This window comes from Eutrema salsugineum, unplaced genomic scaffold (genome assembly GCF_000478725.1).
Source record: "Eutrema salsugineum unplaced genomic scaffold, Eutsalg1_0 scaffold_7, whole genome shotgun sequence".
NCBI classification, from domain to species: Eukaryota; Viridiplantae; Streptophyta; class Magnoliopsida; order Brassicales; family Brassicaceae; genus Eutrema; species Eutrema salsugineum.
The window spans coordinates 13718608-13734639 of record NW_006256486.1 but is presented as its reverse complement, the minus strand read 5'-3'; the positions used below and the strand labels follow the sequence as shown (position 1 = coordinate 13734639).

Below are 16032 nucleotides of genomic sequence, written 5' to 3'. Positions count from 1 at the left end.
ATCCAGATTTTTGCATGACGGATCAACGGACTAGTTATGCATGTGTTTTGGTGAGAATTTTTTAGACTATCCCTGATTTGAGCATAATGACTAACTTTGGTTTAGAAACATGGTCTCTAAGATTTTGTTAGTTCCTGCGATTTTCAAACCTCTTTTCCAGGTTCAGATCTTTGGTTTTGTTTGAGGACAAACAAAGGTTTAAGTCTGGGGGAGTTGATAACACCTGATTTTGACCACATTTATGAATCACTTTCAGTATCTTATGCAGGTGTTTTCACTCAGTTTTAAAGGTTTTATAAGTGTTTTCCATGTTTTGGAGTTTTTTAAAAGGCTTTTCAGGAAACTTGGAACTTTGGAATGCATTTTGGAGCAAAAGTACATTTTTGGATAAATTCAGACCATCAGAAGTTTGGCAGCCAATGAAGACCTTTTCACCGTCTGATCATCCCCAAATTTGGAGACATTATAGAGGAGACAACCAGCTTTCCAACACAGTTGGAATCAAAGCAATCCACCGGTTAGATCTCCAGATAATATCCAACGACCAATCAACACAAGTCCAGTCAAGCACGGGTGCTTTCATCCGCGGCCAGCCTTCTTCCCACCGCGGCTCAAGAGGTTTCACCTCCGGTGGACCTATGTCTGAACCTCAGAAGCCCAACTAAGGCCCAAGACACTTCCTGCACCCAATTTACAAGCCCTAGACGCCCAAGACTTGGAGAAAAACTATAAGTACTCATTTTTAGGTCTTTTGTAAGGGAGCCTCTTTCTTCTCCTTGAGAGAGAACTCATTTGTAGTTTTAGGTTTTATTTTTATGCATCTGTAGAAGCTTTTCATCGCTACTCTGTCTTCAATAAGAGAAGGTTTTCTGCAACTTTTGTTCCTTTACTTTTCTTCTTTCTAGTTCTAAACCGATGATGATGTCTATCTCAGCCATGTCAGAGTAGTCACCTAGTTGGGTGAAAGGATAATCCAAAGGGACCCCATGTTCGAATGACATCTAGGTTTTTAGGAAAAAAGATTTCGATTTTTTAAAATGATTCTCCCATTCATCCAAATCTCTAAGCGGTAATTCTGGATTGATCAACCAGAATCCGATCATAGGTTAAATCCGAGCCACGAGAGTGTTGTATCTGGGTTGCCTGAACTGGATCTTATGGACGTCACCGTCGTAGGAGACGAAAGCTACCTACGGAGGATACGTAAGCCGAGATGGATTCTGATCGATCTACAAAGCATGATTTTGTTCTGGCATGAGAGCAAGAGTTAATTGCCATGAACAAGTGATTAGATGATTAGGGTGACGAGAGTTGGCTAATCTTACATGTGTTTATCCTAGTTTCAGAGTCATAGAAAATCTTTGCCTGAATTCCTTGTGTTTTAGAACATGAACCCTATGAACCTTGAACCCAGCACCGTTTTTCATATAATTTTCAACCGATTTTTATTTCCAGCTTTTTAATTCTCTGCATAATTAGATTTAATGACAAACCAAAACCCATTTTTATTAGATTATGTTTACGATTGTTTTTAGCATCAGTTAGAAGTCCTCAACACACAAATCTCTATGGATTCGATTTTTAAGTACTACTGCGTTTGTTGTGCACTTGCAACTTGTCTAGGGTAAAACTTGTGTTGCCCACCGCACCCACATCAGTTGGCACTAACGAATGGATGTTATTTATTTGAACAAACAAATTTAACATATAATCTTTACAAAGGAATTTTGATCAAAGAGTAAAGTTAAGGCTGAAAAACAACTATACCAATACGAACTTTAATTTTTTTCTGCAGCTATTGAACACTAGCAGACAAGAGTGTAACTACCAAAATATGAAAAAAAAACGTCAAATACATTTTAAATCGAAAACTCCACAAGCTATAGGTGTATTTTGAAAGCAAATAGAAGTATCAAATTACAACACTAACAATCATGTGATAGCAGAACATACTTATAAATTTTATACAAGAAAACAATAACACAATACTAATGAAAACATATAAAATAACAATTCGAGTCCGCACAAGGTGCAAGCCAAGTTTAGATCTGAGATTTTTTCTGTCTAGTCTAATCATATACAGAACTATATTTTTAATTATTATTAATATCTAGTCAGGTATAATCTTGTTTAGTCAAACGCATACACACATTTTTTTTTGTCAACCATTTGATTTGATGAAAACCCAAGGGGCAATTACAGAGGGTGAGTTTAGCCCACAAATACATTACAAGCGCAGAGCGAATTATGATATGTATTACAAACAAAAGGCATGAAGAACACGTGTCTATACAAGTGTTGATATTGAATATACTAGGAATTGCAAGCGGTGCCGCATTGCAAGCGGTGCCGCATTGCAAGCGGTGCCGCATTGCAAGCTTCGCCGGAACCAACTTTCCGTGAAATTAATCTTCCTCCGACGACAACATCTAGCAAAAGCAACCACTTGATTGAAGATCACAACACCCTCAACTCCTTTCGCATAGATTAATGTGAGTTTGAAACAAAGATCTGTGAGCCGTCCAATCGAAAATAGCTCAGGAAGTCGTGGCAAGGCTAGATGTCAGAGCAGTCGCAAAACGCTCTTCTGTTCTGTTCTATGCCATCCAACTAGCTTCTTAAATCTCAATTCACTTGCATCCGAAGAACCTTCACCAAACACTGATATTACGGCCACCACCAGTAGGGGATGTGAAGATATGGGCTTTGGATCAATATTATTCACTTGGGCCAGAAGTTTCAGACAAAGCCATAAAGCCTAACATATATGGTTCATGTATGTCATTATGTGTTACAAGTCGGCTATGGTTTTTTTGGATATAAGAAGTCGTGAGTTGAAGCAAACCCTAAGATAGAAACTAGAGAAAAAAGAGACGTAGTACAAGCAAGAGAAACAGACGGAGAGAGAACAAAGGAGAGAGAAGAGAAAAAGGGAATCCAAGATAGCAACGAAGGAAGTTCGAGTCTTCTTTGTCGTGTGCTGTGATTCAAAGTTTCTTTTCTTCTATTGTTCTAATCTGTGACTTGTACTTGAACACAAAGAGAGCGCCGGTTAGTGCGTTTGTGTATTCTTTGATTGATAGTATAGGTTGTGGGAGACGGTTCCCACCCCAGACGTAGCGGTTCGAAGCCGTGAACTGGGTGATCAAACTTTTGTGTCATTTAAGTTTCTAATCATCTAATAGATCCTAAGATCTAAGCACTCAGGATAAGTTAAAAACCCTTACAAGTGGTATCAGAGCATCCAGGTCTGGTTGTGAGTGCTTAAGGATTAGATTAGAAACTCAATGATGACGACACAAAAGATGGAGGTGAGCATGTTCGACGGATCAGGTGATTTTGTGATCTGGAAGAAAAGGATGCTCGCGTACTTAACCGTTCAAGGTTTGAAAGATGTTCTTACGGAACCGACATCCAAAGACGTGGATGAAAAAGATCCAGAGGCAATAAAGAAAAAGAGCAAAGATGAAGCTTCCAGGCTGGAGCGAGATGAAAAGGCTTTGAATCTTATTTTCATGTGTGTTGGAGATCATGTCTTAAGGAAACTAGACAAGTGCGTAACCGCAGCTCAAGCGTGGGCTACTCTTGAGAGGCTTTACATGGCAAAGACTTTGCCTAATCGGGTCCATTTTCAGCTTAAAGTGTATTCTTTTAGAATGCAGGATTCAAGATCAATTGATCAGAATGTAGATGACTTCTTGAAGCTGATTGCAGATTTGAGCAACCTCAACATTGAGATACCAGAAGAAGTTCAAGCAATACTGCTACTCAACTCTCTTCCCCCTAGGTATGATTCTTTAAAAGATACTCTTAAGTATAGTAGGGAAGCTATTGAGTTGGAGGAAGTAGCTAGTGCTGCAAAATCTAAGGAGAGAGAGCTGGCTGAAAATGAAAAGCTTTCAAGATCAGATGGAGAAGGGTTATATGTTGAGGCTAGAGGCAGATCAGAAAAGAGGTCAGAGAATGGAAGAGGAAGGTCTAAGAGTAGAGGAAAGAAAAACAACAAAGGTTGCTTTGTTTGTGGAGATGAAGGACATTGGAAACGGGATTGTCCTCATAGAAAGAAACCTGCAGACTCTGCAAATGTTGCAACAGATTCAAAAGAACCAATGGTGTTAAGTGTCAGTTCGCAAGATACTAAGAAAGAATGGATTATGGACTCGGGATGTTCATACCATAGTACATCAGACAAAGAAGTCTTGTTTGACTTCAAGGAGTTTGATGGTGGTAAAGTTCTGATGGCTAATAACACTCATTGTGACATCAAAGGAATGGGAAGGATTCAAATTCAGAACCCAGATGGTTCTGTAGTGATACTCAAGGATGTGAAATACATACCAGAGGTGAGTAGGAATCTTATTTCTTATGGGATGTTAGAGAAATCAGGTTGCAGTTATGCAGGAGGTAACTTCAAAGTTCAGTTCTACAAAGGCAAGAAGAAGGTAATATCTGGAAAATATTAAGGTGGTTTGTATTATCTTCAAGGCACAGTTTCTAAAGTTGACGTGAACATGCCAAAAGCTGAGGTAGAAGTGAAAAAGAAGAAGTTAAAGAAGGTGACATTCAGTGAGAATCTGATTCAAGGACCTACTCCATATCGTTTTGAAACAAGAGATTTATTAGCTGAAGGTGGAGACTCTTCTTCATCAGAAGAATCTAAAAAGGTGGCTGAAATTAAGTCTAAGAAAGTTTCAAGGGATTTGCAAGAAATCAGAAGCTTTAATGAAAATCTGAGCATGGAGTTTAAGGAGAATGGCGTGGGAAAGGTTTCAGAGATATTGGGCACAGGTATTTTTGGAGGTAGAGCTAAAGGGGATCTAGTTCTATCTACGATTCAAACAAGTCAAGGCATAGCAGATGTTGTAACTGAAGCAGTACCTGGACAGAAAGCTCAGGTTTGCTGCGACCTTCTCAACCTAGTTTGAAGGGTGGTGCAGCTCCAGGTAACTCCATTATCGACAGTGTGCTCTCGCAGGAAGAAGAACATAGAAACAAGTCCATATTCGGAGATGTTCTTATGTCGATAAAATAAAATCAGTTTGATTAATGGGTTAGAGGAGTTACCTGGAGGCAGCTGGAATTACGGTGAGGACACTTTGATTCCAGGTGGAGCTGTAGACAGATTCAAGAGAATACAAGTAAGTCGTGTATGTTCTTGAATCAGGGAATAAGTCGGGAGCAAGAGTAAGAGATTTTGGTGAGAATGAGTTACATAAAATACCAGAAGGATAAGAGAACAGTGATTCTCGGAAGCAGTTACAAGAAGAAATCATAAAACAATATTATGATTTCACGGGACTCAGAAGCTATGGTGAAGAGATGTTAGCTTCAGGTGGAGTAACTGCAAAAGTGATTCATAAAAGGGTTGATTCAAAGTTCAGTGCACATGAGATGAATTAACAGGTCGACAAGGATGAATCAGAAAGATAACTCATAGACATCAAGTTGGGATTTTCAGTGTCTCGGAAATATCAGTTGATACAGAGACAAGCAAGGATAGATGGTTCAGGTCAAGAGGGTTACCTGGAATCATCGGAACAACGAACAAGACGACTTGGTTCGTTGGTGAGGTTACAAAGAGTAACAGCAAAGAGGAATCGCAAGAGATGAAATTTTTTTTTTCTAGTCTGAGAAAAATTTGCATCTAGTTTCACTATCGGAAAGAATCAAAGAGGAACTGAGGCTTTAGGGCTTGAATGGTGACGTGTGAAGGCAGTTGAAGATAGCAGAGAGTGTCGACGGCGACGACATCACCGGAAATGAAAAACCCAGGTTGATCTCTTGAAATTGCGATCGAGAGAGATGATGGGAAATTGGTGACAAGGATCGAAATTGGTTGAACCCAATGATGTCGCAAGCTTCAGAGTTTGTCAGAGGTGGTCGAGGTTTGAGAGTTCGCCGGAGTTGAAGTTGCAGAATGGGATTTGCATCTCAGGCGAAGTAGAAGCTTCGATCTCGTCATCGGGTAAAGGGAAAGGCCGCAGAGGTTTTTGCGAGGGTAATGGCGCTCAGCGACGACACAGAAATTGCGGGAGTTCGCTTCACAGTGGTGGTCGGAGATTGAAACCAGCATCGAGAAAGTAAGCTTTGCTTTTGTCGTCAATGAAGAAGAAAACGTGAAAAGAAGATGATGGGAAGGTGGGCCTTAGCAAACCAAAGCCCAAGGTGGAGATTGTGAAGATATGGGCTTTGGATCAATATTATTCACTTGGGCCAGAAGTTTCAGACAAAGCCATAAAGCCTAACATATATGGTTCACGTACGTCATTATGCGTTACAAGTCGGTTATGGTTTTTTTGGATATAAAAAGAAGTCGTGAGTTGAAGCAAACCCTAAGATAGAAACTAGAGAAAAAAGAGATGTAGTACAAGCAAGAGAAACAGACGGAGAGAGAACAAAGGAGAGAAAAGAGAAAAAGGGAATCCAAGAGAGCAACGAAGGAAGTTCGAGTCTTCTTTGTCGTGTGCTGTGATTCAAAGTTTCTTTTCTTCTATTGTTCTAATCTGTGACTTGTACTTGAACACAAAGAGAGCACCGGTTAGTGCGTTTGTGTATTCTTTGATTGATAGTGGAGGTTGTAGGAGACGGTTCCCACCCCAAACTGGGTGATTAAACTTTTGTGTCATTTAAGTTTCTAATCATCTAATAGATCTTAAGATCTAAGCACTCAGGATAAGTTAAAAACTCTTACAGGGAATGAAGAAATTACTCTCATTCTGCCAGGAATCCGAGCTGAACACGAATACGAGACATCTGATCAATACACAGTTTTTTCCTTCTGAAAAGAGCTGAAAAAGGAAACAAACATCCTAACTATACAAAAAAAAAATCTGAACGAAGTCGGAACAAAGATATCCAAACATAATTGGGACAAAAGATATCCATAATAAAACGGAATTTATTGTCCGAATTTTATCGGAAAGAACCCGATTAAAATAGGAGAATATGTTACAATAGAAAACTCATACGCCTATCTTGATTGTACACACATTTTCTCATTATTATTGTGTTGACTTTTTTTTTTACTTTTTCTGAGTAAAAGTAAGATTTCGAAAACAAAAAACGTAAGTATGGGTGACAGGGTGAGTCCTCCTACCAAAGTCTAAGTGTCTAAGATGACCGGTTAAGCTTGAACCAAGGAAAGGAAACGCTTCGACCCTAGAGGTTCACCTACGCTACAAAAGAAGATTCATTTTTGCGACTTTTATACATTATGAACCGACCAGGACGGACAGGATCGGATCACTTTAGACCGATTGAGATGCCTGTGTCTATTTTCCTCTGTCTATGAAATTAAAAGGGTCATGCTGGGATTTTCCTTTAATTAAATCAGGAAACAAACTGAAAAGCCAAAAGACGAATAGGTTTCAAAATCTCACTGGGGACATGCATTGTAACCGGAGAGAGTAAGAGCTCCGAAGTTGGTCACTGCATTGAACAATCGAGTTCCTGAATAATCAGAGATTTGAAATTCAGGCAGTCTGTCTTAAACCCTTACCAAAACCACCCAAATCAACCAGAACCCTAATCCTAATTGCCCCGAAATCGCTTCCTTCTGGACTTTCTTGTTGCTTCGGATCATCGGAAGAATATTTGTACTGAAAAATTTCTCAGTTAAAAAAATGGTAACTTTCTCTCTCATTTCTTTTTTTTGGTGTTTTGGGTTTTTGGGGTTGATGCTCGTCTCTTTTGCGACTTTGTTTCTTTATTTGTGAATTCCGATGGTTGATGTTTGGGGTTAATGTTAGTGAGATATCGCTTTGAATATTGATTCAAAACTGTGGAAAAAGAATCGATCTTTCCTCTAAAAATCCGGTTGCTTTTTCAGGTGACTGTTTGTCAGACTTGTGGCGACCGTGGTTTCGATGAGCAGCTCGTATATTGCGATTCTTGTAAGGTTGAAGCTGTGCACCGGTGAGTTTTGGTTATTGACCTGAATCGTGTTTCAAAATGCCTACAGTAGAGAAACGGATTTTGTTTTGGCTCGTCTGTGTTATTGTCTTTGTAAGTTCTCGGTGTTGTGCTTATACATCTTTGCACTTGTTTATCCAGTTACTGTTTGGGCATAACGCCTGTTCCTTTTGCGGATTACATAACTTGGTTCTGTGAGGACTGTGATGCGAGTGACAGTGGCTCTGATTGCCAAGAAGTTGATCAGACTGATACGCTTGGAGATATCTTGAAAAAGAAGGAGACGAACGCGAATGAGAGCGAAGAGAGCAGGTATCACACACCACCGGGTTTCTCTGTTGATGATCCTGAGCTCCAGGATATTAGCAATGTTGAATCTTTAGAGGTGTCTTCTCCGCCAGTTTTGCAAACAATGGAGGAGTCTGAGAGAAGAGAACGCTCAGACAGTGTAAAATCTGATGAACTGACTGGTTTAGTAAGAAATGAAGCATCTGTCTCGGAAGCCGGAAATGGAGCATCTGTCTCGGAGCAGGGTGAGAAAGAGAAGAAGAAAAAGAAGAAGAAGAAGACGACTAAGAAGAAGAAAGGAAAGAGTAATCACTCCAAGCCGATTTTATCTGTTGAGGACCATGAGCTCCCGGATGCCACCAATGTTGTACCTGTGTAGGTGTCTAAGAAGCGACAAAGCTCTGATGAATTAGTACGAAATGAAGCATCTTTCTTAGAGGCCGGAAATGGAGCATCCGTCTCGGAGCAGGGTGAGAAAAAAAAGAAGAAGAAGAAGAAGAAAAGAAAGAGCATTACTCACTCCCTGCCGAGTTTACCTGTTGAAGACCATAAGCTCCCGGATGATACCAATGTTGAACCTGTGGAGGTGTCGAAGAAGCGACAAAGGTCTGATGAATCGAACGGCTTAGTAAGAAATGAAGTATCGGTACTGGAGAAGAGGGATAAAAAGAAGAAGAAGAAGAAGAAGAAGAAGAAGAAGACGAACAAGGAGGTGAAGACGAATGAAGGGAGCAGCAATCACACATTGCCGGTTTTAGATGGTGAGAACCATGGGCTCCAGGATAACACCAAAGAAACAACGAATGACTATAAGAGATTAGATAGTGGAAAACCTCATGAATTGACTGGTTTAGCGAAAAGTGGAGCATCTGTCTCGGAGGCAGGAAATTCATCTACTGAGCCAGATCATAGTTCTTGTACCAGCAAGAAAAAAAAATTAAGTTCTGGCAACATACGGGTTACTAGTAAAGAGACACAGTTAGATGCTGAGAACAATTCTTGCAAATTGGCTGAATCAATTATGCCTCAAACTTCTGAGAAGTTGACAGCTATGGATATCAACTCTCCGGCACTCAATAATGATAGAGCACAACCAATCTGTAAACCGATATGGAGGTAAAGAAAAACAATGCTCTCTAGTTTAGACATTCATCAGTTGAATTCTGATATGTTTTTGTCAATTGCTAGGGGATCAATGTTTCTAAAAAACGGAAACAGTTGTAGCATTGATGGGCTTGTTGCTCACTTATCAACCTTAGCCTGCGGTAAAGTCCATGAGAAGGCAAGTTCATTACACGCTCTTCTCTCTGCTGAAATGTTTCCCAGGTTGGAAATATGGCCAGATAGCTTTCTGAAGGATGGACCACCTACGGATGAAAGTATCGCTCTTTACTTCTTCCCTTCCAGTGAAAGGTATATCACACACTTAAACAAAATCTCAGTGACATCTTAATTTTTCTTTTCTCGCTATGCATATGTTGTAAAAGTGTCGTCTTTTATTTTATGTTTCTGGTTTCCAGTAAGGATGAAAAGGTATACTATTCCCTTGTTGGTGAAATGAAGAAAAATGATTTGGCAATGAGATGCGTGCTTGACAATGTGGACCTTCTACTCTTCACCTCTTATCAGTTACCGATGCATTGTTGGAGTAAGTTAGATCTTTTTATCTGTAATGTCACTTTTATTTCTACTATAGTTCGTTCATTCATTATTTCGCATGAATTGTTGTGATCTAAGAAGGCTGAGTTTCGTTTGCAGCTTTTTACTCGAAGGAGTACCTGTGGGGCATTTTCAGGCGCAGAAAGATTTCTCGACGTTAGTCACTAGACTCTCACTACCTTTGACAGTTTCTGAATTGGAGCTAGGTTTAACTCACAGATGAAAAATCTTAACGAGGACTTGCAGAAACTTCCTACACCTTTTGTCTAGCACATATCTGGTTTTGGTTGTCCAAATGTTTTGAAAGTTTGCCAGCTACTGTGTAGAAGCTACCCTAGATGGCATTGTCTTTTGAGGCTATTTTTAATGGATTTGTGCAACCGGTTATTCAAATCAGTGATAACTTTGAGATCTTCTTGATTGTAGAACTTGATATTGATCCAATTGATTCAATATATCATAAAGAAGAATATTAGTTGACGGACTTGAATAGCTCAATAGAGCCTAGGAGTAGAACGAAAGATTTTGAGTGATAAAGGACACTCTAGAGGCTGATTTGCTGGTGTCATATCAATGTTTCTCCGGATCTTAAAAAGATGTATATGCAATGAAAACCTCGCCGGTTCAGTTGAATTAAGCTCGATTCGTATCTCTATTCCACTGGCTATTTTCTTTTCTGGACCTATTTATCTTTCCAAATCCAAGTCTATGTACTACTCTTAATAGAAATAAATGCCTCTAGACAAAACACAAACATATGATTCTCTAAGATAATTGTAGGTTTAATAGTAGACAGACAAATGAAAGACAATATTATGCAAACGTAATGTCACTCCTCGTCGTTATGGTGATGATCAGGTATGCACATCACCAATTGCTATCAAATATTATATAATAAAATATTATTGAATTTTTGATTTGATACAAGATCATAAAGCCATATTCCTAAATATTTTAATCCTTGTCCCAATAGTATATCTATGAGAATATTTTTCATTTGAGTTCACACACTTTATTTAATAACCGGATTTTTTTGACCCACAACAAATAACAAATAGTTCGTAAGATACATGCAAAATATTTTTAACTAGATGTTTGGTCTCTTTTGTTGCAAATCTCTGTTATATTCTATAAAAAAAATTCGTACTTTTAATTTTATACAATTTTTAGGTACTGTTCGATAGAAAATCAGGAACAAATTTTATATCCTCTCTCTGATAATCCACCTTTTCTAGATAGTGATCTATTTGATGATGAACTTAATGACCCAATTGATGATGGCAATGAGGCGATTGGGAACCAAAACATACTAAAAAAGAACATCAACTGATTAGTGAGTACAACGCAGCTCACAGATAAATATGCAATCCGCAATCCGACCACCCGTATCAAAGGATAGAGATTCTGAACTTAAGGTACATTACTTTGGTTTACTTAAACAACAAAAATACAATACTAGGGTTTACTTAAATTTGTAAACCCTAGTATCTGCAACTGATTAGTGAGTACAACGCAGCTCACAGATAAATATGCAATCCGACCACTCGTACCAAAGGATAGAGATTCTGAACCTAAGGTACACTACTTTGGTTTACTTAAACAACAAAAATACAATATGTATTTGATGTTGCTAGGGTTGATGTCGCAGGAGAAGTTTTAAATTTGTAAACCTTAGTATCTGCAAGTGCACAACAATGTGATGTAGTACTTAGGGTGTCGATCCACAGGGAAAATTGTCTTTTCTGCAAAAAATTTAAATTGGATGAGTAAACGGATTAGTAGATGAATGAGGGTTTTTGTGTCACGCAAATTGTAAAGAATGCAATGTGAAAATAAAACAAGACTAAGCTATAATAAAACGAATGTTGGACTGGCAGGGATATCGAACGTATAAATAAATTATGTATAGAGAACATATAAAGAAATTCGAAACTCTCTCTCCATGACTGTTATCGAATAAAAGATCACAAAAATATTTTTGTTTGCAAAACAAAACTCTTAAAGCGGAGATAATTATGTTCATCTAGAATAAAAAGTTCTACTACCGTGTCAAATAGTATAAATAAATATTATTGAGTTGTTAATTTGATACAAGATCTTCTTTCTTTACATGGCTTATTATTTATAATCGTCTCACAACAGGTGATCCTATACTCGCTTGGAATACGTGAGTGATGTGGTTGGAGTGGACAACTACAAGTTTTACCCTAAACAAAGCTGCAAGTGCACAACAAACGCTAGTACTTAGGGATTGAATCCATAGGGATTTGTGTGTTGAAGACTCCTAACTGATACTAAAAATAATTGTAGACCTAATAAGATTAATGGAGGTTTTGGTTGTCACTAATTCTAATAAACTAAGCAGAAAATAAAACTTGAAAGAAGTCAGTTGAAAAGCAATAGAAAAACGGCGCTGGGCTTAGGGTTTATCTCTAGGGTTCATGATAACATAAGAAATCTAGATAAGGATTTTATATGACTCTGGAACTAGAATAGTCACTCATAAGATTAGCCAACTCTCGTCACCTTAATCAGCTAATCACTCTAACTAGACAAGTAACTTTTGTTTCTTACCGCAAAAGAAATCATGCAATCTTGATCGGAATTCATTTCGGCTCACTCCCCATCCGTAGGTAGCTTTCGTCTCCTATGACAGTTACATCCATAAGATCCAGTTCAGGGAATCTGATACATCACTCTCATGGCTCTGATTCAACCTTAGATTGGACACTGGGTGATCAATCCAGCATACAACATTAAAAACGGGATGAATGGGAGAGTCATGTAAAAATCAAAATCCTTAGTCTAAGAAACCTAGATCAGTCATCGATCATTAGGTCCTTTTCGATGGCCTTTTTACCTAACAAGGTAACTACTCAGACATGGCTGAGCTTGGCATCATCATTGGTTTTAAAAACAAAAGCAATAAAGTAAAGAGATAGAAGATGAGAAAAGTTTCTCTTATTGAAGACAAGTTTGGCAAGAAAGCCTTCTACAAAAGCATAAAAGTAAAACTTAAAACTAAAATGAAGTACTCTCTCTAAAGCATGAAAGAGGCTTGATTACAAAAGACCTAAAGACAATATTTATAGTCTCTCATATCTTTTAGGCATCTAGGGTTTATAGAATAAGTGCAGGAAATGACTTGGGCCTTGGTTGGGCTTCTGAGGCTCAAAATTAATTCCACCACGGGTAAGAGAGGCTGGGACGCGGTGCAGGATGCTTTAGCCGCGGGTGAGAGCTACTTCACCTTTCCAGACTGTTGGATTGCATTGATTTCTAGTGCATTGGAAAGCTAGTTGTCTCTTCTATTATATCTCCAAATTTGGGATGATCAGACGGTGCGAAAGTCTTCATTTGTTACCAAAATTTTGACGGCCTGAATTTATCCAAAAATATATGTTTACTCCAAAATGCACTCTAAAAGTCCAAGTTTCTTGAAAGTCTTTTAAAACTCAAAAACATAGAAATCACCTATAAAAAAAACAAAAACTGAGAGAAAACACAAACATAAAACATTAAAAATGATCCATAAAAATGGTAAAAATTCGCTGTTATCAGTGAGCTAGTTCAAATTGTGTTCTATGCCAAGATCCTATGGAAATAATCAGAAAAAGAATCATTTTTTTTTTATAAATGTTATCGGCTGATCCAGTCAGCTGATGTTGGAATGCACCAAAGTGCTCAAGTACGAGTGGACTGATAACTCAGGTTCAATGGTTCAACGAACACTATAAGCTTCGAGCGGATTCGGGTCAACGGACCATGAGATCTATGAGATCCAGCGGATTACCATACTGCCTATCTCGAGTTTTGAATGTCTTCCGACTAATACCAAAGATACTCAGATGCCTGTTACTAACTACCATATAAACTGTCTGGACTTTAGGTCCAAATCCAAACTTTTTACACAAAGGTGTTTTTGTTTCTAGAGAGGATTGAACCGAGTGAAGTGATGTAACACCCCCAAACGGTCTTTCATATAACTATCACAATGATGTGGGCAATCATCTGTTTTTTCACATTTAGCTTCTCTAAAGACGTATGGACAAGTATCATGATGAGTCTTCTCTGATCCAGACTTACTAAAGATATTGGGATCGACGCTATCACTCATATCAGATACAAGCCAAGATCGAATTCAGCTATCACTCATATTTCTCATAAGGTATGTTATTCAGGAAATAATCCTTTTTCTTTGGAGAGAAAGGAACTCAAAGAGATATAGAGAAACACCAAGAATAATAGACCATCTAATCAGAATCATCAACAAACAAGTGCAAAATCGGATAATGTCAATCAGAGCTTTGGGTGATCGGAAATACGAAGGTAGTATGGGGATGTGGTTCAGTGCAAGACTAGCTATATATAAAATCTATTTAATACTCGAACTAAATGATAGTAAAAATGATTTGTGTTTGCAATATATATGAATAAATTTTACATTTATTCAAAAAAAAAAAGATTTGATACAAAATCATAAAACTCATATTTTTAATTTTTTTAATATTTATCCTAATAAAATATCTACAAAAATATTCTTGAGTTGGGTTCACGAGTTTTATTTCATTATTGGGTTCCTTTGCCACACAACACTTGAATCACAAGTTATACGTCTTGCTCTCCAAAATATCTTTGATAGTATTCCATGGATGTGAAAATTGATTCGTGCAATTATGTAAGAATTCCTCTGAAATGAGCTGATTAAAAACTATACTCTACTCATGTTCTATGATTCTATCTTGAGACCTAAAAAAATCGAAGACAAATTTCACTACATGTATTGAAACTAAAATTAACTAGCGAATGAAAAATTCTTTTAAAGTGATAAGGGTGTGTTAGATTTCGTTCATGATTAGCGTGGCTTGTGGATCCTATTTACTTTCATCGGTGCTTTGAACATTAGATAGACCAATTTAGGAGAACTGGTTATATTAAATTGAATTTGGATTTTTCAACATTCTGCTGCTCAGGTTTTTTTTATTTATATACTTTTTATTGTTATTGTTCTCGAAATATTAAGATGATTGGTTTTCAGGACTTGAAACACGTTTCTACTCTTCTTATACAAAAGAATCATGGCTCGTTCATTGCAATGAAAAACATGACTTTCCGAACTTTATGTTTGATTTTTGTTCATAATTATTTACTAGATAATAAACTGCATATATACCAGTACAGGATAAACGTTGTTATACACTGAAATTTGAAATATACAAAATAGAAAATAAATAATAAATAATAATTTAAATGTTCTTGATTCAAGTATGTTGAATTATAATTTTAAAAGTTTTTACTGAAAAGATAAATTTGTCGACCTTTCGCATTTTATGTTTCCTATGAATTTTCGTGAAAAGTAACACCTTTAATTCATTCCAAATTGAATCTGTTTCAATTAGCTATTTACTTCACTGCAACAAAACAACAAACAACTCTCATTTATCTTAGTTGTATTTCACTCTTGCAATCTCGTTGTGTGACATTTGGTCTTTGTAAATTTGATATTTAGATTATTATAACTTTTGATGTGATTTTGCAGTAGTTTTAGTTATGATTAATACTACCGCAAGATAAAAAAATCTTAGTTGACTAATACATCTTTTTTTTTTAGGTAAAAACTAATACATCTTAGTTGACTAATACATCTTGTAATGGCTGATACATCTTGTAACGACTAAAACATTTTGCAATAAGGCGACTAATTCATCTTAGTTGACGATAACAACATAAGCTGATATTTGAGAACTCAATTTGTTTTATACTAAGTTTTCATTCTTTTTCCGCTGCAAGATATAAAAATTAGGCCTAAAAATTATATAGAAAAAGGTGAAAAGCCAACGATCTTGTAATGGCTGAAAAGCCAACTATCTTATCAACTTCGTAGTATATTAATTTTTAGAGAGGTAAAAAAGTTATTGTCAACATGAACCTGAAGAATAGAACCAAACAAAAGCGCATATATACAATACAAGTCCACATGCCTTCGAGTATCATCCTATCTGCAAATTTTGTTTCCCAAGGGAGCTTTAACTTCATCACTGACTCTTCTCTCGGTTGTAGCTTTGTAACCCCCATCACCTCCTACGTTAAACTTTTGTAAGTATACATAATATATGTATATATATAGTTTTTAGTAATTTAAGAAAAACACATTTTATAGTCTGAGCTTTTGAT

At 37.3% G+C, this 16032-nt stretch overlaps 1 protein-coding gene and 1 long non-coding RNA gene across 2 annotated transcripts; one reads left to right on the top strand and one right to left on the bottom strand.

The window, feature by feature from the left end:
* Positions 1-1938: 1938 nt before the first annotated feature.
* LOC18011109 lies at positions 1939-6102 on the bottom strand. The gene is made up of 4 exons (XR_002897429.1): positions 5524-6102; positions 5222-5341; positions 4879-5112; positions 1939-2649 (listed from the first exon to the last, which is right to left on the bottom strand). It is a non-coding gene; the product is annotated as an uncharacterized LOC18011109 (long non-coding RNA).
* Positions 6103-7334: 1232 nt separating this feature from the next.
* Positions 7335-10265, top strand: LOC18010947 (neurofilament medium polypeptide). Its single transcript, XM_024150582.1, is given in 6 exon segments — positions 7335-7625; positions 7829-7914; positions 8053-9315; positions 9388-9612; positions 9720-9847; positions 9958-10265. Coding segments are annotated over 6 exon segments (1767 nt in total). The 5' UTR covers positions 7335-7622; the 3' UTR covers positions 10020-10265.
* Positions 10266-16032: the final 5767 nt, after the last annotated feature.